General features: G+C 40.0%; 1 protein-coding gene across 1 annotated transcript in view; it reads left to right on the top strand.

The window, feature by feature from the left end:
* LOC6568200 (rab-3-interacting molecule unc-10) overlaps positions 1-26,618 on the top strand; it is a 35,144-nt gene extending 8,526 nt beyond the window's left edge. Inside the window, exons 6-20 of the mRNA XM_043214772.1 lie at positions 7,959-8,986; positions 10,431-10,632; positions 10,840-11,139; positions 11,475-12,067; positions 12,149-12,286; positions 12,882-13,016; positions 13,636-13,818; positions 15,988-16,110; positions 16,880-17,275; positions 17,868-18,211; positions 19,039-21,517; positions 21,585-21,859; positions 25,775-25,952; positions 26,014-26,181; positions 26,263-26,618. Of these exons, the coding sequence (XP_043070707.1) occupies positions 7,959-8,986; positions 10,431-10,632; positions 10,840-11,139; positions 11,475-12,067; positions 12,149-12,286; positions 12,882-13,016; positions 13,636-13,818; positions 15,988-16,110; positions 16,880-17,275; positions 17,868-18,211; positions 19,039-21,517; positions 21,585-21,859; positions 25,775-25,952; positions 26,014-26,181; positions 26,263-26,469 (6,749 nt within the window). The 3' untranslated portion in view covers positions 26,470-26,618. The remainder of the gene's footprint in view (positions 1-7,958; positions 8,987-10,430; positions 10,633-10,839; positions 11,140-11,474; positions 12,068-12,148; positions 12,287-12,881; positions 13,017-13,635; positions 13,819-15,987; positions 16,111-16,879; positions 17,276-17,867; positions 18,212-19,038; positions 21,518-21,584; positions 21,860-25,774; positions 25,953-26,013; positions 26,182-26,262) is intronic.

The following is a 26,618-nucleotide window of genomic DNA, read 5'->3' as shown; positions in this document are numbered from 1 at the left end:
ATTTCAGCAGTCGCTGCTCACTTCACTCCCAAAAGCCTGCTTTGGGGGCAGCGACGTCATTTCATTCACTGCATTTCATTTGCTGCAGCGTCATGCTCTTTACTACGAATTCAGCAGCAAAAACAACAGCAGCAACAACAACAACAACAACAACAACTAATGCACTTGCAATCCAGTTAGACAGAACAGTTAGTCAAGCATCCAACACGCGCTCGCCTACGCTTGACTGCGGGCGGCAGGGGGACAGGGGGGGGGTGGTGTGGGCTTTGAGGTTGACCCAACCACTCGCTGGAAAGCAAAGACAAACACGCTGATTTTGCCACTCGCCTTGGAGGTGGAAAACACAGAGCGCAAAAACACACAAACACAACAACAGGCAAACGGAAAAGAGAAAACAGGGGTAGCCCCTAACCCCGACTGAACCCTAGAATGCGGCAGCAGCAGCTGTCAATGTTATCGCAGTCAACGTCGCCGTCGCAGTCGCTGTCGCAGTCATCGTCACTGTCGACGTCGACGTCGCTGTTGTCGTCGCTATGGCCACGCTTAACTTTATTTTTAGTTGTGCATTGGAAGCGCCATGGGAAAGTGCTGCTACAGCAGCAACAACAATATGGCGAACTTGTAACATTGTTATTGGAAATGTTGTAGGCTCCCAGCACCACCATTACCACCAGCACCAACAACAACACCAACAACAACAACAACAAGGGTAGGCGCTAAAGGAAAGCGAAAACGTAAAGCAAAATTCCATTGAGGTTTTTTTTGAAATCGAAACGAAATTAGTTTTCGATGAACTTTAAAGGCGAGTAAACAGCCGCTGCGGGCCACAACTCGTCGTAAAAATCGCACGTGTCGCAAAAAAATCTAAATAAAACAGAAAACGACAAAAATAATACTAACACCATAAAATAATGGCAAACAGCGCAAAATCGGAGCGAATTTCGTGAAAAACGCCGCGAAAAAAACATGTGCGAGAAATCCAAAGTGAAACTTAACGTGTGCCTCAAAAATGTAAGGCTAAGGTTGCGCTAAAAACAACCTTGGAGCAAAAAAAAAAGAAAAGTGTGCAACAAAAAATACATACATAAAAGAAAAACAAAGTTCGTTTGTTATGTGTGTGTGTGTATGTGTGTGTGTGTGTGTGTGTGTGATAATAAGTCGTGCAATTAATTGACATTGAGCAATAAATAATTCACAACTTTCACAAACACGGTGAAGGTTAAATGTGTCACAAATAAGAAGAAAACATAAATATAATTCAAAAATGCCTGAAAAAGGTACAAGTCATGTGCAAAATGTTGCAAAAACACAAAAAGGCTGCAAAGAAAAAAGTTGAATAAATCAAACCACAAATAATTGAATAAACACAAGTTAATCAATGAATTACAATTTAATAACAAAAAAATCGCCATATTGCTTGTAAGGTGAAAACGGTGCCAGTCTAATTCGACTACAATTGCTTAAGTGTCGTGTCACATTCGTTAAAGCAGTGCCAGACGTATGGAACATATATAAATATATATTCATCTATATATAATTTGCGATCGCCAGCTTGGAGTTGGCCATCAAAATTAAATCGAATCAAGGCATAAATCAAATTTTGGTCAGCCCAAAAACTGCGCAAATTGTGGCGCCCGTTTGACGCTTTTGCATATGGCCACACACACACACACACAAGCACCCACATGCGCCCAAAGCCACACACACACATATATATATATATATATATATATATATACATATATATGTATACGCCTAGGCCATTTTCTTGCGTGGGCAAAAAAAAAATATTATTCGTATACTTATTATTGTGTTGTGGTTTTATTTGCCTTTTCCTTTTGTGCTGAAGGGCACAGGTGAAAACAAAATATAGGAAAATTTACGATTTGTTTACTGTACAGCCACGCGATTACCTGCTTGTTCCTTGTCCCTGCACACTCTGTTCGCTGTTCTGTGGATGTGTCTGTGGGTTTAGGCCATGCTTAAGCAAAGCACACAATTTGTTCTGCAAATTAGGCGACGCGTTTGGCCAACAAAAACAATGAAAAATACAAGTGAATCACAAATTATAGCAAAATAAAAAGTACTATTAAATATAAATTCGACTGTTTTTGGTGCAGCTCAATTGGATTAATCACCTTAAACGACCAATTCAATATTTATAAAACACAAATCAATAACTGATTAATTACCAAACTAAATTAAAAAAAAAAACAGCAATAATAAGGTGAGTGGCGATCACGACTAGTGCAGTTAGAACAACAACTAACCACAGCTTGCATTCAACACCAACAACTGTCACACACACATACACCAACAAAAAATGCTTAGACAGCAAACAAAAAAAAAAAAAAAAATAGAGAAAAGCCAGCAATGGAAAAATTTAAATGCAAAATGCAAATAGATTAGCACACAACACAGGCCACAACAAAAAATTGCAGGCATTTGCCAAAGTAAACCTGAAACTGCCAGTAAAAAGAGAAACAACCACAAACAAAAAACCTAATCGTTGCCAAAAAAAAATGAGTCCTTAGAAATACACTGTAAAAAAATCGCTTGAGTGTGTAGAGAAGTCATTTCGTTAATCTCATAGATATTGAGCCATATCAGATGATCGATATTTGATAAATTGATATATAAGTATCAATTAACAGTAGTACACTTATTTATTGTAGATATCGACTAGCACTAAAAACCAAATTAAACCGATGTTTTTCTGTATTGAGCTGTAAATCTGAAACGTTTAATATCAATAAGATCACTTTCTGATTACTTCGCAAACACAAAGAATCGTATGCTATATTAAAATACTTTTCCTATATACGTTTTCAATATTGATAAATTTCAATCAAAACTAATTCCAATTCCAATAATTAGAATACTGCAAATAATAGCTTAACAGATTTTAAAAATCCTATCCGCTTATTCCTAAAATTTGATTAAAACTCTGCACTAAATTTAATTGAAAATTGATTTGGCAGCTATTTCAGCTTAGCCACAATCCTCTCCACTTATTTTGAGCTGTTATTTTCTTGGGTTCACCGCCAGTATTAAAAATAGTATTGCTTGCCATATTTATAGCATACTTTTCAGCGCTTTGATGAATGATACCTTTTAACTCATTTACTCACCCTCTCTGCTCTCTGGTATACATCAAGGGCGGTAGATGGTAAGCCGTCCTATCAAAAACAGCTTCTGCAACTGCATTCATCATGCATTCCGCATCATTTGCCATCAACAGCTGCCTGCCAGCGTAAGAAAAAAAAGGTCCTTTGTGCTCTTGGTTGTTTATTTGCATTTCGATTAGCGAGCATACAAAAAAAGGTTGCCAACAGTTTTGGTACATTTTTTCTTTTGTGTCAACTAAGTTTAATTCATGAATAAAGCGAAATCAATAGCCAAATAATGAAATGGCCAAAATGACAACCACAAACGGCAGCAAATAACGCGAAACATGTCGCATATGGCCGCCAAGCTGTAAATAAGTAAATAAATATAGACCGCACTCGACGTGTATATTTGTTTGTGGCTCTATTTAAAAATATGTGAGCGAATGCAGCCGCCGTAGGAATGAGAAAAATTTAATTAAAATGTTGACCAACAACACGTTTGTCACTGTGTGTGTGTGTGTGTGTGTGTGTGTGTGTTTATGTGGGTGCGTGCGTGTGCCTGTGCATGTGCATGTGCAACTGTGCGTATGAGTGACATTAATGCGAACATTGAGGCTGGCTGGCTGGCTGGCAAAAGGGACAACACGAACAACACCAACGCCTTTTTGTGCGTAGCTCTTGTTGTTTGTGCTATTTATGCGCCTGCGTCTGTTTTTCCATATATATATATATATATATATATATATATACGATTATATACATATATATATATATGTATATATTTGTGTGTGTGTGGGCTTGTGTCCTGTGTTTATTTGTGTGCGTTGCCTGCTGGTTTAAAAATAGAACAAGCTGTTCTCGCCTGCTGTGCTTTTGCCAGCCGCATTGCCCAAACACCTCGTCACCTGACCCCCCCTCATATCTGGCCGCCGTCCCACCATCCCTTGTCCAGCCTCTGCTGGCGCAATCTCTCGCAGGCAACTTGGCTAGAATTTATGGACAAAAATATAAAAACAGGAAGCAAGAGTGGCGCACACGCACAAACACAAACACAAACAAACACAAACTGAGGCGCCGTTTTTGTTTGATTTTAACATTTTTGTTGTTGTGCGTTTGGCACAATGCGATGATTGTGCATAGCTTCGCATACACACACACACACACGCAAACACGCACACAAGCACACAAAGACAGACACACACACACACACGCACGCAGCAAAGGGCAGCCAGCAACGACCGAGCGTCCGTGTTTTTGTACACATTATTGATTTTTGCCTTCTTTTGCGCCATCTTTTCCTCTACGTCTTGGCCGTCTCTTCGCAATGCTCTTTCTCGCTCTGGCATACAGTCGACATACTGTGCTTCCCTCCTTCTCCACCTGCTGCAATTGTGCGTGCGTTTCGGCATTTGACTTTGAAAAAACACTGTGCTACAACAACGAGAGACATATGTTTGCCATAAATTATACATTTTTTTTATAAAGTCGCTTTGCTAAATTAGAAATCAACAGATTTATGCACATATGTATATGTATATTTATAATCCATATAAATGATATTTCAAATATATTTCACATATTGCAGAAAGAAACAAAAAGATGAAAAACATCTAAAAATCCAAAGTTCTTAATTGAAGCGAATTTATGCTCAGTTTAAATACTTTTCATTATCATATCATAAAAACATAAACTATTAAAAAAGAAATATATAGTATTCAACTTATGCCGCATATTAAAAAAATCGTGGTTTTTTTTCAAATTTGTTAAACTATTCAATTAATGAGAATTCATTTTAATAAAACATAGCTCTTGAAGCCAGACTTTCATGTGAAAATCCTCAGATTTCAATAGTATCAAATCGCAATAAAAACTTTCAACTTAAACTTAGCCAAACATGACCCAGGTCTGCCTTGCTGGCCGATCACTCTGGGGACCTTAAAATCAAGTTCTAAATATTGTACAACTGTGTTATTTACTTTAGTTTTGTTTTGTTTTCGTGAGTTCTTTTGTTTACAGTAAAACGTTGTCGTTGTTGTTGTCGTTGCTGTTTTTATGTAATTTTTTTCTTCTTTTTTTTTTTGTTATATTTTGTTGTTGTTTCTGCGTTATTTTGTCGTCGTTACGTGTACAATAAACGTTTTATATCGTGACCAAAGTCAAAAGAAAGTGTGCCAGGGGTATAGCCCACAATAGGAGGACAACTATATGCGTGTGAGTGAGTCTGCGCCTGTGTGTGTGTATGTTTGTGTGTGTGTGTGTGTGTTTTTTTGTGGGGCATAAAACTAGGTTTCAGTGTGTGTGTGTGTGTAAAGTTTAAGAATGGACGCATTGCGTTTTTCATGCAAATAACACAGAGCCCACAGCTCGTAGCGAAGTAAATTCAATTGTAGTTATGGCTAAACTTGATAAAAATGACAAGAAAACAAATATACATTTAGTTTATAGTTGCTAATTAGTGTTATTTAGACTTAATACAATTAAATCTTAAGCAGTAAGCTAATTAAGTTGCCTAAGTCTATATACAACTAAGTAATGTGTTGCCAAATCAATTTCACCAACTTATTATTTATATTAAATATGAATATATTTTCTCCACTCTCTCTTTCTATTTGTTACTCCAATGTGCGCCCTAAAAAAAAAAACTCAAATAATTGCCCACTTAAAAAAATGCCCGCCACAAACGATTATGCAAAATGAAAAATTTTCCCAAATTGTTCAACAATATTTATTGCAATAATAATAACAACAACAACAGCAGGTAATTTTGGCGCCGTCCAAAGTGTCCAATCAAATCTCTCGCCCGGCGATCTACAGATTCATGCAAATGTAAGCAAAAAAAAAAAAAAAAAAATTTAAGAAAACGAAAAAAAAATTATGAAAAAAATGAAAAACTTTTAAGGCATTTTACTGCGTGTGTCTTTTATGGTTATATGTTATAATTTTCTTATAATTTGTGAAAGTCACAAAATGGAATGTACAATTAACAATTTATGTCGTCTCTCTATCTGTCTATCGCTCCTACAAAAACTTTTCCTCGTTTTGAGCACTTAATCCAGTCCACACTTTTTAGACTTTATCCCTGTTCCGCATTATTTCCATTTGATGTTTTGTACGTGTACGTGTACGTGAAGGGTCCGGGAAAGTGGCGCCTAGCCGCGTCTTCTGCCCTGGATCTTTGTTACTGTTTCTTCTGTTGCTTTAAGACTTCTCTCACCTCACTCGTTTTTGGAAACCCCTCACCCCTCAAACACACTCTCGCTCGAAGCGCTGTGTACACATAAATGTTTTTTGAATTTCCCTTACGTTTGTTTTTCCAATTTTAATTCTCTCTTTAATTACTTCATTTAATTAATTGTAAATGTAAATTTAAACAACAAAAAAAAAAGAAAGAAAAAATAACTACGTGAAGAATTTGCATGGATATCGTAACGCTGTTTCCTGTTTCCTCCTTACTTAAAAATAAAAATAAATAAATAAGAACAACACAAAGAAACTCTGAACATGCTTTACACATCACTTAACAGATTAGATTTAAACACAATCACAGTTCTGGCTCCTCCCCCCTCCCCCCGCCGCCCTTCTCTCACTTCATGCAAACGAGCAAAGCCAATCATTAGTTAACTTGAGGCCGAAACGTTCATTTATATATTGTATTTAGCTCTAAGCAATATAATGTCTGATCATCTTAGCCTCAACAGATAAGTATAGTATTTTAGATGTTTCGATATATTTAACTATATATCCAAGTCCCCAGGCACTATAATAATCCCGATGTTGCCTTGTCTGGCATGTTTTTTGGAACTATTTTTAAAGCCCCAGCACATCTGAAAACTTTATCTTAATGTTACACTCAACCGACTTATAGGCTAGGTCAAAAACCGTTTGCCAAGTTACTAGTTCTCTTGCTTTTTAACATTGGCACCGTCTACAGCTCTCTTCAACGTAGGTATATGTATATGTATATACCCCCAAACTAGCTAAAATACATAAATATACTATTAACATCTGATATGCATCTAAAGCAAAACATATACAGCTGTCCCCGTAACTATTCTTAGCATATATTTGACAAGATTGGAGATTACAAATCGGTTATTTTGAAAGCATCACCATAAATCGGCCCGGTAAAAAGTTTCTGTTGTTGGAATGCTTAATACAGAATGCATACATATCAGCTGAGGAAAATTTTAAATTATGAATTTAAAAGCACATCTTGCCAAGACTGGCAGTAATTCATTTATATACAAATAAAAAAAAGACCATACTTAAAAAATTACAAATAAAACATTTGGCAAAATGTTTACAGGCAGCATTCAGCTGTTCGCTTTTAATAAACTGGATATTTTGAAAATTAAATACAGTGATTTACAGAAATAGGTTAACCTAAATTAATGTACTTCGATCTCTGATAGGTGCTAAGAATAGTAGCCCACATATAATCGTACATAAGTCTTTAAACGCCCATACGTATTTTATTTAAATATTATATATTTTATGCTTTATGAACAAAATAACAATAACATTAACATAAAAACAACCACATCAATTATCACAAAATTATATTATTATCAAATGCACTATTTCGCCGAAATGAAACCGAAAGGACAACAAACTAATGTCAGGCAAGCAGCAGCAGCAGCCACAGCGAAGCAAGCCCAAATCCGAGCGAATTGAGAACCCAGCATACACAAACTAGAGTCTCTTTAACTGCCCCTTTCTTAAGTACTACTTCCACCCCTTAGACCCCAAAAACCCAATCAAAAAAAATAAAATAAAATAAATAAATACAAACCCCTAGTCAAAAAGAGTATATATGCCAACCATTACTAGTACATCCTACATCTACAGGCGGCCGTCTACAAGTGCGTATCACGGAACCTTGGCGCCAGCAGCGCAGTCTCAACGAGCGCGATCTTCTAACCGTCGGTGGCTCCTACAATACGAGTGACTACCGCCTGCTGGGACATACGAATCAGCGGCTCTACTCCTCGGCAGATCAGCGTGATCGCTACGAGCTGCAGCTGCAACATCGCGAGCGATTGGAACAATATCCGCTGACGAGAACAGCAAGATTGGATGTGCAGCAGCGCAACTCGCTGAATCGCAGCAATCACGAACGAGCAGTTGGCGTTGCTGTGGGAGCTGGCGCTGCTTCGGGTGTTGGTCTTATTGGTGGTGGCGCCTATCGTCGTGCACCGCCCTTGGCCGCGGCCAGCGGCTGTGCCGGCGGCAGCAGCAGCAGCAGCACCAGCAGCAGCTACTATCCACAGACACATCACAACAAGCCGCAAATTGTAATTGGTTCCGGTGCTGGAGTGGGTGTTGCAGCGGGTGCAAGTCTGGGTATTCCCTATGAGCGTGGCGCCATGTCGGCGACATCTAACGGTTCAGCCAGGGGCAGCCTGAGTCGAGAACGGGGACTGCTTGGCGCTGGCGGATCTAGTGGTGGCGGCGGTGGGGGCAGCAGTTCACTGAGCTCCACAGAGGCTGCCTATTGGGATGAGCCGACGGGCAGCACATCCTCATCATCGGCCGCGCAGGATTCGCGTCGATTCACCGAGCGTAGAATAAAGAAGACCGTACGCTTCGATGCACACGATGATGAGTCGTCAACGCTGCTGGGCAGCACAGCCGCTACATCCGGCAGTCTGGGCACACTGCCGCCGGTTACAACCATCCTGCCCTCGACGGCCGTTGATGTGGGCGCCGCAACGCTCCTGACGAGTGCCAAGCTGCAACAGCCGCTGGACGGCGACTGGGCGCGCTGGGATGCCGAGCGACAGGGTAGTCAGGACTCGGCCACCAAAGACTCGGGCATCGATACGAGCAGCACATTTACAAGCAGCGAGGACTCGAACCGTGGCGATGGCCCCAAGGTACAAAAAATCCTGCAGCAGCAGCAAAAGCCGCAAGCAACAACAGCAGCAATCGAAGTAAAGCGCACGCAAAAGCAAAAAAGCAAAACAAAAAAGAAAAAGAAAACAGACCCTTTCAATTTCTAAGCCCGTCAAAATTGCATTGTGTCTGTGTAGAGTGTCTGAGTGTGTTCCTTGTGGTCCCACAGGATTCTCTCTGTCCGTCAGTTTGTCTGTCTGTCAATATTGTATGTGTTACTGACTCCAGCCACATGTCCACAACTTTAAATCTTTACCGCCTTCTATCTCTGCTCTATGTCTCTACTCTCCCTTTCTATCTCTGTCTGTCTCTCTCCCTCTCTCTCCCACTCTCTCTCTCTCTTTCTCTCTTCAACTATGTTTGTTGTTCTTCTCATACGTCTGATTACCTTTCATATCTTATATCGCCTGTTTAGCGCTCGAAATCTCTTTACCCCAAAATTTTTAGTTAACATTTAGGCTACACTGAACAAAATTCTCTGCCAATTTGATAACCCATAAGCCAGCCATTTACAGTACCAAAACAACTTGACATATCTTAACCCATACAAAACGCATGCTTAAACATTTTGAATACCTTTTTTTGTTGTTGATTGTTGTAAATCCCTTTGCATGGAGGGCCGTAGACTTAAGTCAATCCTCACAGAGTTTCCCCTTAGAGCACGTTCTTAGTACCAGTTCCATGTTCCAATTCCTTACTAACACCATTATCCCTAAATAACAATTGTCCACACCTAATTGAAATTGCACTTTATCGTATCGCATGCTATTGTCTAATAAATGTTGTAATCGTTATACAAAACACATATTTTTATGCATTTACCGAACTCAACTTTAACAAGATCTTTCATTAATTTCGATAATCGAATTGAAACGTGTGTGTTCTCAACGTAGGTCTAATACTAAACTCAAACTCAAAATGTGAATGATAACTATTCTATAAACTATCTAACTACAATATCCAAGCAGCCTTTCGTAGAAACTGTTTCTAGTGTGTAAGGAAAAAAAAACAAAAACCAAAAAGTGAAACTGAATGTAAAAAACCAAATGTACAAAATGTTTTTTCAACTACATATTATTTCAATTGTTGTTAATTTATTGTTTTTGGTTTCAATCAACAACTATAAGATGTTAGTCTAAGATAACTATAAGAATTTTGTATGGTGCATATCTAAAACTATAAACCATTCTACTTCCTGCATACGATCATCGACATTCCGCTACACCACAAAAAAAAAATATATATAAAAATATAAAATCTATGCAAAATTGACATCCACGAAATCATCCCGACACCCGATCAAACACCGTTTAACACCCATCCAATACCACCACCAAATCAACCAAAAACCACCACAACCACCACCGTACCAAAAACCGTCCGTCCATCCACTCGGCGTGTACATATCGAAACATGTATCTATAGAATCCGGTGAATTGGCAAACATCCGCGGATAATACCCGCATGATTGGTCACATGATATTACGTAAATACTATGATGGTGAAGATATATTAGGCTTAAAGGTGAACGGCGGTCAGCCCATCGGTATCGGAGGCCCATGTGGCGCCATTGTGGAGAAGGTGAAACGCGGTTCGGTGGCCGATCTTGAGGGCTGCATACGACCAGGTAACGATCATCCCCACAGCAAACATTCAATTCAGCTCATTCAACTTACTCATTTCTCTTTTCTCTCTCTCTCTCTCTCTCTCTCTCTCTCTCTCTCTTTCTCTCTCTCTTTGTCTGTCTATGTGTATTGTGCTTATCGTAATCGTTTGCATATAATACATTCATACAAACAAACAAACACGAATTCATCAATTCAACAACGATCAGGCGACGAGATCATCGAGTGGAACGGACGCAGCTTGCATAATAAGAGTGCGGATGAGGTCTACGATATTATTGACGAGAGTCGACTGGATGCACAAGTGGAATTGGTTGTCTGTCGATCGCTGCTGTTGCCCACAGCGGACAGCAGCGGCGCCAACAGCTGCAACGTTAGCCCCAGCAGTGCCTGCTCCAGTTCGAACAGCACCCGACGCTCCTCGGCCAATTTTCCGCATAGCGGTTTGGCGAGCAGCATGGCTGGCAGCGCGGTCGTCAGCAGCGGAGGGCGTTATCTTCAGCGTAAAGGTAAAATGGGGAGGACTGATTAACTGATTAACTGGTTAACTGTGTTGTGTGTGGTGTGTGGAGTGTGTTGGATTAGAGGAGTTCTATTTTAGGCGATGTGGTTGTTACGTACTTTAAGAGTATATTTTTAATCAATCTCTGACTGGCAGTATCAGAGCTATGTATATGTCTAGACTCAAGCTCTAATCAATCATAATTCACATAGAACTCTCATCTTGTCAACAAACATACGGTGTATGTCTAAGCCACACTATAAACCATAAACACAACAAAATACGTACCATTCGGCGTTTCTGTAAGCACTTTTAATCCAGATCTTTCTCTTTGCCATTTAGCGACTGGTGTTGAAACGCTCGAATTGCATCGGGATAAGCCGAGTGTATTGATAACCTCGCCCGGTTCACCGGATCTGCACGTTGGTGGAGCGGGCAACGGATTGCGGCACCGTGGCGCTGTCACACATCAGACCCAGCGTCTGGACACTGCGAGCCACACGAGTCACGGCCACAGTCACGGTCACAGTCACAGTCACAGCAATTACAGTCACAGCAGCAGCGGCAGCGGCAGCAGCAGCAACAGCAGCGCCACATTACAAGCCGCCGTTGCGGTCGGCCTGCACGGCACAACGACGGCGGGCCACCATCACCATTGTCATCCCGCAGCGCCATCACCACCATCGCACGCGCATCCGCATCCGCATCCGCATTCACATCCGCACGGACATCCGCACGGACATCCTCACGGATACAGCCATTCGCATGTGCCGCATCATGGCACGGGCATAACGACACAGCCGATACCCATCGAGGGTCGGCTGCAGCTGAAGCTTGGCTACGATCAGACCACGCTACAACTGATCGTAACGCTGGTGTGCGCAACGGGTCTATCGTTGCGCCAGAGCGGCGCCGGTCGCAATCCCTATGCAAAAGTGAGTTTGATCCGATAACAAATACATATACCCAAATCCAAATGTGTTCTACTAACAAACGCAAATGTTTGTTAATTGCAGGTGTTCCTTCTGCCCGATCGCAGCCACAAGTCGAAGAGGCGAACGAAAACCGTCGTCAACACCTGCGAACCGCGCTGGGGTCAGACCTTTCTGTACTCGGGTCTGCGACGCTCCGATCTTAATGGTCGATTGCTCGAGGCAAGTCTGCTGTGAAGCACCCAAATGTTTTTCGGCATAAATCCATAATTGATCTGTCCTTTAATGTACCCATTGATCTTGCCCCATCTTCCCTTCAATTAATCCTCGAATTAATAAATCTTCCACCTAGCGAGGTTGATTTTTAATTTGAAATATCAATTGATATAGCTGATTTTCTTATTGGTCCACCGTTTTTTGTTATTGATGCCTTACGCTGAACATAGCTTACTAATTTTCCTATTAATCCTTCGCACAACCAATATTTTCGACTGATCCTCCAATTTATACTTCAATTACAAGTTTACTTTTACTTACTTTTAAATAATCCTTATATTGACCCTCATCAATCATACTACTGGTCTTCATATTAATTCTCGCATTGATAATTCTAATTATTCTTCAATTAACCAGAATAATTGAATCTTCTAAAGCATTTTCCAATTGATCCTTCTTTTGGTCATTCGACACAAATTCGACAACTTAACTATTCCATTAATCCCATTATTCTTTGTACAAATTTGTGGATATATTTCTAATTATTTCTCTATTGCTTCTATTACTCAATCTTAATCATAACATGTTAATCGATTCACAGGTCACGCTGTGGGACTATGTCCGCTATGGCGCCAACGATTTCACCGGCGAGGTGGTCATTGATCTGGCCCATCACATACTCGACGACGAGGCCGAATGGTATCAGCTGCAGCCGCATCAGGACACCTCCCATCTCGTATGTCTTTGCCAAGGAAATCGAAAGCTTTCGTTTCGTTTGATTTGTCGTTTCATTATCATTTCGTATTTGTTTCGTATTTCATACCGCTTCGGTTCATTTCGTTGCGTTCGTTCTTGACTAAGTGTTGATGTTGGTAAATGTAAAGCCTAATTGAGGTTTTCTGTGCCCCCGGAACGAGGTTTGTTGAGCGAAAAACTTAACACAAATATGAAAAGCAGCAAGTTTATTGTTTTTCATTAAATGTCTGTTTTTTATGTTTATCATTTTCGGTTTATATGTTATATTAGATGTAATGTTTCCCCCCATGCAGCCGTCCAGTTCAACAAAATTATTAACTCAGCATTGCCATATTTCTTTTGTTTTTGTCGTGCACCCGCCAAAAAAAAAAAAAAAAAAAAAAAATACAAACACCAAATTAAAAAAAAATTAAATATGACCACTTACCACAAACCACACAACTAAAACAAACCACCAACCAACCAACCAATCAACAACAACAACAACAACACGTGCTCTCGCTTGCTCCGTTCCGTTCTGTTCCATTCCAATAACATTTCAACGCAAAATTTACGACAACAACAACAACAATAACAACAAAATTAACTACGATGAACAGTTACGTGACGAGGGCAGCGATGTGGACGGCCTGATACTGACACCGACAGATCATTTATCACCGCCCAGCACGATGTCGCGTCTCAGCGATTCGGACACAACGTCCGAGTGCGACATCGATGGAATGACGCCCGGTGCCAGCATATCATCCATGGGCAGCTCCAACAGTCCGCCACTGCTCGAGGTAACAAACAAACAAGAACAAACAAACAACTACAACAATAACCACACTCAACAAAAATATCAATAACAACAACAACAACAACAACAACAAGAACCACACCAAAATTAAATCAAATTATATATTATTTATGTACATACCAGCCACACAAATACATACCTAAAAAGACATGTGCATTTGTACATGCAGCAACAACTGACAGCAACAAGAGTGAGGACGCATAAGGGGTCACACACACATACAGACAGTGACACTTCAACAAGCTCAAACAAACATGCACACACCTACTACACACACCACTGTCTCCCTGCCACAACCAAACAGTTCCGTCGTTTTTTTTTATACATTTGCAAAGCGTGTTAGACATTGAACGCTCTATTGGCCATTTAGCATCAATTAAATCTAAAGTTATTAATTACATTAAATATATGTTTGGCCATAGAAAAGAGTTGCTCAAGTCAAAATGTATTTTTAACTTTTAAATAATTTTTTAAAAGGCCCGAAAATATTGCCAACAATTTTTTATATATTTTTTGCTTATCATTTTTATCTTAATAATTAAAAATAAAGAAATCGTTTTTTTTTTTAAGTCTAGTTTAAAGATTGAGCTTCCTACAGATAATAATAGCTGTAAACTTTATAAAACACTGTTTTGCGGAGAATTTCTTAAAGAGTTTCTAGCTTATATTCAAATATGGGCAGCCATACGCTCTGCAAGTGTATAAAGACTTCGGTAGCCATGTTAAGTGTTCTTTGACCCATTATACACTCAATTCTTCTCTTAATTTCTTTAATTGTATTCCCTAAATGTGTCTCTCATCTCACAATTCGAGCATCCTCAGCCAGCTGGCCGGTTGGACAGCTTTCAGATTTGCACAGATCACGCATACGCCCTATTGTCAAACGCCAAAATGTCCATGGCAAATGCCCAGAGGGCTTCATTGCTGTTCCTGTCAGTTACTTTGCATGCAGGCGATTCTCAACTTCGAACAAGTCATTTCTTCAGATTTGCATTCTCAACCATTAAGTGTACATAAACTTGCACACATTTGACTGTGTTTAAAGTAAATTTTGTTGATTGTTTGAATTATTATTTCAATTTATTGTTTCCGTTTGTTTTAAACTAATTGGTGTCGTTATCTCGTTATGCGTGTGTTAAATTTTTCACTCTCTAATCTCTAAACTCTGTATTCTGAACTCTGAACTCTGAACTCTTAACTCGCAGCTCTATCTACGCTCTACTTACTCTGTACTAAACCTAAGCCAAAAATATAACTAATCCAACAACAGCGTGACGTGTTTGAAGGTTCCACGGTTAACAAAAAAACATTCAACGCTGTCTTCTCATTTTCTTAATCATCAAGTTTCAGCTTACAATAATCTTTGCATTTAAGATCAAAGTAATCATACAACATAGAGTTTAAGTCATATAAGCCACAAATGGCTTAGGTTAAGATCTAGTGTAAACTAAAAAGCAAATAACTTGGGAACACATACTAACGACTGCCAAGAAAAATATGCAGCAAATCTTAAAGAAAAATCTAAAATCTCTCAACTCAACTTTGTATCAAATCACCAAGAACAAAACAAAAACATGAATTTTAACTATATCAGCTGCACTTTTAGGCCAACCGTCCTAATGCCAATTTATGCATGCCTATCGCTTTACCTCATGCTTCTCTTTGTAGCTTTAAGTGTGTAGCTTTGATGTATACTTATGTACTTGGCTTTTGATTTCTTTTTAAATAATCTAACCCATAATTAACCCATTAAAAAAAAAACTGAATAAAAACACCCACTTTAAGCTATTAGACCCGTCAGTTAACACTTTATCCAAATATTTATATATTTATATATATATATATATAAATACATATATATACTATATACGAAAGACTCTCGCACACAAACGCAATGTAAGAGTTAACATGAGCTCATTTTAATACACATTTAATATACTTTTTCCACTCATTTTGATCACATATGTACATTCTTTCCTCTTGTTCTCTTGCTCTTTATCTATCCCTCTTTCTCTCTAAATATATATATACCACTCACACCCGTTGCGCGTTGTTAATGTGTTGGATAAATCCAAAATATGCTTCCCTAAATGACTAACCCAAAAATCCTCATACGCCCCAACCTCGTAAAAACTAAACTCACATAATTCAGCTCGATCTAAACGAGCGTCGCTCCAGACGTGACATGTCACCCCAGGGCCGCAAGCGGGTGGCCGGCATGGTGGCACGAGATTATCGCACTGTATCTGGCATTGGACAAAGTTATCACAATCAGGTTTGCACCTAAGCTAAATTAACGTCACATTCCAAAAATAAGAACAGAACAGCACCACAAATACTAGGTAAACACAAGCGGGATCCTAGATCCTAGACAAAACTCAGCTGGAAATCCTTAGGACTTTCATAGCAACTTGTCTCTGTCACTCCAAGACATTCACAGTGTAATGCATTCATGAGAGAAAAAAAAAAACATTTATCTGTAATTTATATTCATCCTAATCTCAGCCACAATTCACTGCACTTTCTTAATAACGAATTTTTACTACTCAACTAAACAATCTAAACTCAACTAACCTAAATTTCACTTACTAACATAAATCGAAAAGCGTTGCTTTTATCAGTTGCCAAATAGAGAGTTTTAGCTCTGTTCCAGCTGATTGGAGCGCTGCTTTGCAGTTGTTAAATTGATTTTGTTTCAACACACAAGTATTCCGTATGCATTTACTACTTAATTCATTATCCGTGTTCTAGTAGAAGTTGCAGTAACAGTTAACCCAAACTACAAACCAACTATTAAAAACACACTCACACAACACCAGCACACTCGATTTTGAATGAAATTCAGAACCACGCCACTCACAATATATATATCTATATAAAAATATGTAATTGAAATATATGCCTAGCTTGTAAGCTCTCAACCGTGTTGGATTCCGGACCCGGCTCTGACCCGACTATTGCCTGAAACTTCTTCCTATCGCCTTTGTGTAACGTCCAATTAAAGTATATATTATTTTTTGTCTACTCTTTCGTGATTGACGCAGGCTTCTGCCACAGGGTATTATCGGCGAGGCGGTGGTAATGGTGTCGGCGCTGCCATCGGACCAGGTGGCATGAGCCTGAGCCAACGCAGTCACTCGGCAGCACCCAGCGATAATTATCACAGTGCCGGCGGTCATTCAGGCGCCGGTGGACATCCGGGCCCAGGCTACGGCTACAGGAGCAGCAGTCCACGGCGAGGATCGCTGTCGCCGCCAGACGATCGCTACATTGACTATCCAGTGCTTCCAATACACGGCTCACCAGCAGCTGCAGCAGCGTACGCGGCCAACGGAGCTGCTGCTGCTTCAGCGGCACAGGCGACACAGCAACAGCGATTCCAGTCCCGATCAGCGACTGCCACGCCCACGGGATCGCCCAAGAAGCGACAACTGCCACAGGTGCATTATTGTTATTGTTATTGTCAGCGATAAAGACTCATCATTATTTTGGAAGAGTAGAATTTTCAGTAATTCTCTTATTTTGAGTGATATAAATCGAAGCTAAAATGAAGCATTTTTAATTTTATTTAAATAGTTGTACTTCGTTTAGTAATGAAAACAACTTCATTTGAATTTTAGTAATCTTGCTTGCTTTGGAAAAAGACGACACTAAATTACAATCTTACAATCTTTCTAAGTCTTAATATGACTATTTAATTCAAGATCCGTTTCAGCATAAAACCTTTCCCTACTTCTTGAATGTGTCAAGCAAAGCTCATTCACAGAATTCGATATCATAAGATCAGTTGCGCTTTTCGCACAAGAACTTCGTATATAGAAATAATTATTAATAATCATTTTTAACATTTTTATTAAAGTTAACGATTCAATATCTTTTTACCTATAAACCCTATTAGTATTAAATTTCGAATATGAACTTACATTTTTCGATTCAGGTCACTTTCTTACTAGTTGAGTAGTTTATTTCTTAGGACTAGTTGCTTGGCCCTTCTCTAATTATTTCTATATATGCATGTTTTTGCGGTTAAAGGTGCCACAGACCTCTCGCAGCGCAATGTTGCGGGATCGACTTGGTCAGGACTTTGACGAGCGCTTGGCCTCAGGCAGCCGTTTCGGCCGGCATCGGACAAGGCAGCCGCATCACCAGGCTACATACCGCAGCACTGGCATGGGCGGCTGGGAGCGTCACTATACCGGACTTTCGGACAGTGATCTGCAATCGATGGATGCGCGGATGAGGCCGCGGCACTCGCTGTCGCCGGACAAGGACTTTATGGGAGAATTCGGTGACTCGGACATGGAGTCGGTGGTCAGTGTGACATCGAGTGCCTTCTCCACGCAATCGGAACGGCCGCGCACCTCGCGCGGACTCAGGTGAGTTTGACCGAGCTACTCGAACTCGGTGCGTCGTGCTGCACCCGCGTCCGCTTCGTAATAGTCGCCATAAGCCATGCCAAAGCAAAAGAAAAAAATGCAATACAAAAGCAAAGCTGCCAAAATTTCATTCTGGGCTACACATACAAAATTGGTGCTCCACTGTTCGAATAGAAGCTACAAAATCCAAAATTTGATCAACAATTAGGCTCTGAATCAGTTGCGTGACCGAATCAGAAGATCGCGCTTACCGCATAACTATCGACACAAAAAGAAAACATACACAAATAAATACACACACAAACACAACTGTTAACTAAATGCAAGTCAATCCGAAACAAAACATAAAGTTTATTTTATGCATTTACTTTTTGTGTTTTCAATCAACAACCAAAACTAAAACCAAAAACTAAAACAAAAACAATTCCCGATAAAAACAAAAAAAAAAAAACAAACTCGCTCAACGCTCGACGCGCGCGCGCTGCTCTCTTTTGTGTTTCACTGCTTCTCTTGCGTGCTCTTCACCACACTCTCAAACGCACACACACACACATGCCACAACCACAATGACAACTCACCACACAAAAAACACTTGTTGACCTCGGACGCCAACCATCGCTTGCATTTGCTAACCGATCGTTCGTATTTTATGTCACAAACCCAAAAATCGAATCGTATTCACCACACCCAAACCCTTGCATGATAAAACCGAACCACGTCACAAACCAACCAACCGAACACTTACCAACACTGAAATACACCACACCCAATCCAACCCAACCAAATCCGAATGGCTACCGATATCAACTAAAAAATGAAACCGCCAGCTTTCCACGCAACTGGCGCAACCTTTTTGGCGCCCCAACTAGCGGCCCAGTGACTGGCCTCAAATATTATCCCGCTGAGCAGCAGCACCACCATCGCGCCAACACCATCGAGGTGGATGATTGCGACTATCTGTCCAACGGTCCAGCTGGCACAGAGCAGCAACTGTTGTTGCTGGAGCAGCTCGAGCAGCTGCAACAGTTGGCTGCTTTGGCCGCCGCCGATTCGCCACCCAATACGGCACTATTGGGTGTTGCTGCACCACCACCACCACTCCCACTGCCAATGAGCACACAACATGTGCTCGTGACGGACACGAATAGCGGCGAACTGATCGAACAGTTTTTCGTAGAACCGGCCCTAATGGCCGAGGAGGAGCTGCAGATCAACGAACACAAACCACATCATGAACCACATTTGTCACATACGCATTGCGTTTACTATTCACCACATTTGCCGGTGTCAGACATTTACCAACACCAACAACAACAACGACGCCACCACCACAACGGACGCCAGCTCGCCCCCGCCACTACCACCAATGCAACCACCACTCATGCGCTGCTGCCGCCTTCGCTACAGCTGAACAGCTTTGATCAATTCAAGCGCCTCAACAACACAACCACCACCACGTCACCCGTCATGAATCTCTTTCGCAGCTCCACAAATGCAGTGCCCGCCCATGATCATATCCACGCCCACACTGTGTCATCCTCGCCCAGCTCGTATGTGGGCTATGTGCGGGATCATCTGGACAAGAGTTGCAGTCACTGTCAGAATGGCAGTCAACCGGTCGTACTGTCCACCAATACAGCACTGTCGACGCCAGGACTGGCAATCGGTGCCTGTTCGGATCCATGCTGTCTGGCCGATGCGCATCCCCATCCGCAGCATCAGCCAATCGCATATCCCTATACGGCGGAGCAACTGTTGCGTCGCCCCTCGCTCTCCATGTACCAGCCGAGCAGCTCGGAACCTTCGCTGCCCACCATGGATCCGGCCATGTGTGGTGAATGTGTCGATCAACATTTTCTGGGCGGACTCACTGGACCACAACTGAATCTGGGCGTAGTGCCCACCTATCATGTGCACACGCCCACTCCAACGGCTCATCGGCGACACAAGGCACAGTTGGGGCAATCGGCGCCCCCTTTACCAACACAATCTGTACTACGACTGTCGCGACAATTGAGCGAGGATGCACTGGTTGCAGCTGTTCCCATAGCAGAGGCAAACGCCCATCGGACGCAGCCCACATCCATATTGAAGAAACCCAAATTGGAGCGACGTCGGATGTTTCACGAGGGGCAATCAAGATCGCTGGACTATGATGATTTGCACACGAAGAGCTGGGGTCGCAGACGCATACGCTATGAGGATGAGGTGGCACCACATGAGCGGGAGGAAATGGTGCTCAACTATCCCAGCGATGGACAATTGCCGGCCTCGCGTCGCTACGGCTCCGAGACGAATATCCGACAATCGTATATGGGCGCCAATGTGGATGCCGTGAATCCGTTGAGTCACTCGCATTTTCTGGTCACCGATGACAAGATCGTGACCATCACCTACGACTCGGATGTGGGCTGGACACGTCGCGGCGTTGCACCCTCCCTCTTTCGTGGACCGCATCGTCGAGGCCTCGATGCCAGGAATCATATGTCACTAGATCTGCAGAGGACGAGCCAGCAGAAGCTATATGGACCCGCTGCACCCTATATGAAGCGGAGGCGGAATCTACCCCATCCACCCAGTGCACAAAATGCACACAATTTCTCACCCATGGAGGTGGCCGGAGTTGGAGTTGGTGTCGGTGTCGGCGGTGGGGGCGGGTCACAGAACATTACACAACAACAGAACCACCAACACAATCACAACAGTAGCCAACAACTACAACAACAGCAACAACAACAACAGTACACCAATCACAATAGCCAAGCAGCGAGTAGTGTTAGTGTTAGTCATAACAACAACCACCAACAACAACAACAACAACAACAATCAGCTAGGCAAAAAGGGAAAGAAGGCATCGCTATGAACGGATTGATGATGACATCGGAACATCTGACGAAATCTAGTAGTGGGAGCAATATTGGTGCTCCGGCTGCTGGTAATATCGTTGTCGATGGTAATAATGCTAATAATGCTTCTTCTTCCTCTTTTGCAAATCCCCCACAACAACATCATGGTGTCGCTAATCAACCAATTACAACAACAACAACAACAAATGCATCACCCAATAAACGTGCCCCATCATCAACATACAATAACACAACAACAACAAACGACGCCAACAACTTGACCCATGACGCAACACAACAACAACAACAACCACCAAATACATGCACAAATCTCATTACAAATTCAACAACAACAACAATAACAACAACAACTGCAACAAACACATCGTCGAATGCAACGAATGCTGCTGCGGCAACAACAACAACAACGACTACAACAACAACAACAACAACAACGGCAACGACTGCTACAACAACTGCCACAAATACAACAACAACAAATACAAAAAAAAAAAAAAAATAAAATTATAATAATAATAATAATAATCACAATACCTACTAAAAATAATGCCATACTCAAAGGTCGTAAAAGACGTATGGGCTTTGGAAAGAAGGGTAAGAACTCGTTCACGGTGCATCGCAGCGAAGAAGTGCTGCCTGGTGATATAACGCGAGAGTTGCGATCAGCCGGAGGCCCGGGCGGTGCCGGTGGTGGTGCCGGTGGCGGTGGCCTCTCTCGTGGCTCGTCCTCTGAGGCGGACCCCATTGAACAGTTTTTCGGCGATGGCGCTGGTGGGGAAAGGTGCGCACAAGTCTAGAACTTATTCTGTCTCTATCTCTCTTTCTCTCTCTCTCTCACTCTCTTAATCTATCTATCTATCTATCTGTCAAAACTATCTCTATCTATCTATAGCTGTTACTATGATTTACGCTTTGCTATCTTGGTTTACTTTTTGTTTGACTTTTGATTTGAGTATTCAAGTTTGGTTTTTAGTTGCCTTTTAATTGGAAAACGAAGCAAAGAAAATTATGTTTAAGCTTAATGCTATTTATGATGACGACGATGATAAACATTAGTTAGACAAACAAAGAATTACAAAATAAAAATAGGAAAAACACTTTAAGGTCCCCTGACAAAATGGACATAATCTACTTTTATCTAGTTCTAAGAGCTTTTCAATTCGCAAACGCATAAACTTTTGAGCACGCGCTCTCTCTTTCTATCTTAATCTCTCTCTCTCGCTCTCCTTATCTCTCTCTTTTGACGCAGAAGCTTTATTCAAGCTTGCTCGTTTGCGCAAAAAAAAAAAATTATAATAAATATAACCAAGCAACCAACTAACCAAAAAACAACCACCCAACCAAATATCAACAAACAAATCCAAAGTCGATACGTATTTTTAGGCTTATACCAAGGAAATTCTCCATAAATAAAAATGGGCGTCGCACATACCGAAAGCTTTGCCTGGACGTGCAGTTGCCATTGCTGAAGCTTTGCCAAATGCAGCAAATGCCGACCAACGCAAAGCTTTCGACTGTGCGACCGACCGAACACTGTTGACGCTCACTGTTTCTTGTGCAGGAGCAACAACTGGCAAAAGCTCCTAACTCAATCCGTAATGCATTTTACTTTCGTAGCAAACATTTTATTAACAAATAGATACTAACCTTAATGCCAATCGTTTGTTTTCTGTTCGTCAAATATATTGTTAATGTCATTTATTGATAACTTATCCATATACATACATATTGATTTTTATTCAAGTTAAAAGTAAAAAAAAAATAAATAAATACAAGCATACACAACATTTTATTCTAGAACTTTGTTCGAACTGCATGCATTGAGTTACCTACTTATAAAAACAACTACTTACAATATACATGTGCCAGACATCCTACTCTACGTAGCTACCAATCTATTACAGCCTTATAAACTAGCTAAGCAATTTACAACAAAAAAAACATATACATTATAAAAAACAAAAACAATTATTTGCAGTTATGCGGTAAGACATTTCCAACTAATTCTTTGATATAAACGAGCCAAGGTTATTCATTCGAAGGTTTTTTGAAACACACATTTCAAAATTTTGCATCATTTGTCAAACGAAAAAAGTATCGATATATTATTTATATCGAAATATGCATGACAACGATATATAAATCCGAACTCTGCACTAATGATAAAAAAAAATGAACTAATGTTTATCATCTGTTTTCAACAAATTTTCTGTTTTTTGCGAAACAATTTGATAATTATATATGTATGTATATATACAGGGAGCTCTGTCAAAGAAAGCCAAAAAAAAATTATAATAATAATAATGAACACACACTGAACAACAAACAAGAAACTACTCACACTACACAAGAAGTTCACAACATATCATCAATGAAAATTGGCATCGAAAAAGAAACATCAATGAAATTCTTTGCATTAATGCAGTCTGAAAATATTCTATAATTACACACAAATTGCAAATCGGGGGAAAGTAAAAATGATAAAAATTATCGCTTGCAAAACAGCTTTTTTTTATCGGTTTTAAATAAAGAAAAATAAATAAATAAATAAATATACTTTTTTGAAAAGTACTTTAATGGAATAAATGTAACGAATTTGAGTATTTAAAAACATTTTAATTTCACTTAATTCCGCATTACAACCAATTCTATTAAAATATATAAATATATATATATCTATGAGCTACTACTTTATTTATTACATTTTTTTTTAATTATATATATACATATATATATATTTTTTTTGGTTTTAAAAATTTGCTATAATTTTCATTTTGGGTTTATGGCTCATTTCACTCTCTGTGCTATATCATTTTCTGTATAGTCAGGATAGGATGTATATTTGAAAACATATTCCCAGAGCCCAGCGTCGATCATCGTGTATCGCTTATCGAGTGTCTCAGAAGCCAGCGTCGCACACAAGTCCTTGCTAATAAGAAATTGAAACCAAAGAAATATCATAAAGAAAAACACATTGCTGCTGCTGTTTGTACTTTTGATTTATTGAAAATACACACCATATTGTACTATATATTACTCGTACTGTATTATATATGTATATCATATTCTCGACAGACCAATATCAGGCACAGTATTTGGGCAGCTCGAGCGCGAGTGCCTCCTCCACTAGTCACCATCATATCACACTACCACCACCACATCCATATTATCAAAGGCAGTCGCGCGGCTCGGCGGGCAGCATCCAGCGGTCGGTGGAGGTGCCGCCGGTGCCAGCGGTCACCCGTTACAGTGCGGGCAGCATACATTCAATCTGTAGCTCCGAGGGTTCATCGTAAGTTTCTCTGGCAAAAACCAAAACAAAAAAAAAAAAACAAAATCAAAAAAAAAAAATACAAATAATAATAATACTCTATGATATTCGAATTCACTTTGAACTGTGCTCTCTTTGCCTACGACTATTTCTCTCTGTCTGCCTCAGCAACACATATACTACACACACTATTTCAATCTCAAAATTCCATTTCCATTGCCTTTGTATATGGCTATATGTATCTCTCTCTCTCTCTCTCTCTCTCTCTCTTCCTCTCTCTCACTCTCTCTCTCTCTCTGTTTCTATCTCTTTATCTCACTCTGTGTTTATACTGAATTTCGTATCGTGCTCCTGATTACCTTTAACATAACTTTCTCTGAACATGTTACTTATCTATTTGTGTCCAAATTTGCCGGCATCTTTCTTGTTATCTACGTATGTGCGCCTTGAAACCGTTGAGCCAGTCTGCATTTTTGTATATCCATATATATCTCTACGTAATTAACGTTCTCTTCACTTTTCCGCTTCTTTACTTCTATGTGTATATTTCTGTCTTATGAAAATTGTACAAATTGTAATTCATATTTTTTCTGTTGTTATTTGAATCATTCTTTTAATTCGAATTATAATTTCAATAAATATGTAAATACTTGTATAAAAAAGTGTTTCTAACTATTTGTGTGTGTGCATAAAAAAAAAAAATACAGACCATAAACTAAATTCATAATAAAAAAAAAGTACTAAAGTCCTGGGCACCTAGTCTTCACTTCTCTGGCACTATTGATGTACCATTTACTTTCCCTAAAATGACTGAAGGATCTTTAGTATATGTTTTAATACATATATACTTTAGAAAACCTACTAAAACAAACAATTCACCTTGGTATCTGAACAAATTTCAATTGGCATTAAATTAAATTTACCAGAAGAAATCGAAATAAAAAAATAAAAAAATAACCTGCATGCTTACGATTTCTCCTGTGCACCACTCTGTCAGTACATAAGCCACCGCCACAACCACACACAAGCCATACCCATCCACAAACCAATCGTAAACCAACTTACACAAAAACTACTTACAACAATTTAACTGTCTTTCTACAACTCCCTGTGTATAAAATAGCCTAGTTACACTAGTCAGAGATGATTCCCAGTAAGAACTCTTAATAAAGTGAGAAAAACGATGTAACTGCTTATGAATTTTATTAAAATGCTATTGAATACTGTGAAACATCTCTTTACTACATTTTTTGTGGAACCAGGCTATAATAATTCTCTCTTGCTTAAAAGCAAACGATTTTTTTTCAAAAACATTTCTAATGATTAATATGTGATAATATTTATAAAAATCGAATCAATACTAAAGTCCTACATATCTATCGAAACACAAAAAAAAAAAAAAAAAAATCCAAATCATGACTGTAGATTTTCGCCTTCACTACGTAATGATGGAGCCCTCAATGAATTTGTCGATGGCCTGGGACCCGGTCAATTGGTAGGTCGTCAGGTGCTTGGCGCACCCTCGCTGGGTGATATACAGCTATCGCTGTGCCATCAAAAAGGCTTTCTTGAGGTGGAGGTCATACGTGCCAGGGGCTTAACGGTTAGTCAAAAGTGAAAACCTAGTTCGAAAATTGAACTCTGATTTGTATTTCAATCTGCAGCAAAAGGCCGGTGCTAAAATGTTGCCCGCTCCATATGTGAAAGTCTATCTGGTGTCGGGCAAAAATTGCATTGACAAGATGAAAACATCGATAGCACGTCGAACACTGGATCCTCTCTATCAGCAGCAGTTGGTATTTAAACAGCCTTACAATGGTTGTGTATTGCAGGTGAGATCATTATTTGATAAACCAATAATTGTGTACATCATTTTTATATTTTGATCAATGATTTCTTTAACATTTTTACAGATGACTGTTTGGGGCGATTATGGCCGCATTGAAAAGAAAGTGTTTATGGGCGTGGCACAGATAATGCTCGACGATCTGAATCTATCGAATATCGTTATCGGCTGGTACAAACTTTTTGGCACCACCTCACTGGTCAGTTGTCCCACTAATATAGGTTTAGGCTCTAGGCGCTCATCAATTGCCTCACTCGACTCACTCAAACTCTGAACTAAAACTAAAACTAAAACTCAACTCAAATCAAACTCTCAACTCAATAAGAACGTACAAAACTCAAATCGAGATCGACTTGCAGATTGAAATTTATACTCAAAACACAAACAAAAAAAAATATATATAAAACACTTGCATATTATATA

The sequence above is a fragment of the Drosophila grimshawi genome, unplaced genomic scaffold, assembly GCF_018153295.1.
Source record: "Drosophila grimshawi isolate 15287-2541.00 unplaced genomic scaffold, ASM1815329v1 contig_311, whole genome shotgun sequence".
In the NCBI taxonomy this organism is placed as follows: Eukaryota; Metazoa; Arthropoda; class Insecta; order Diptera; family Drosophilidae; genus Drosophila; species Drosophila grimshawi.
This window is presented reverse-complemented; position numbering and strand designations above follow the sequence as displayed.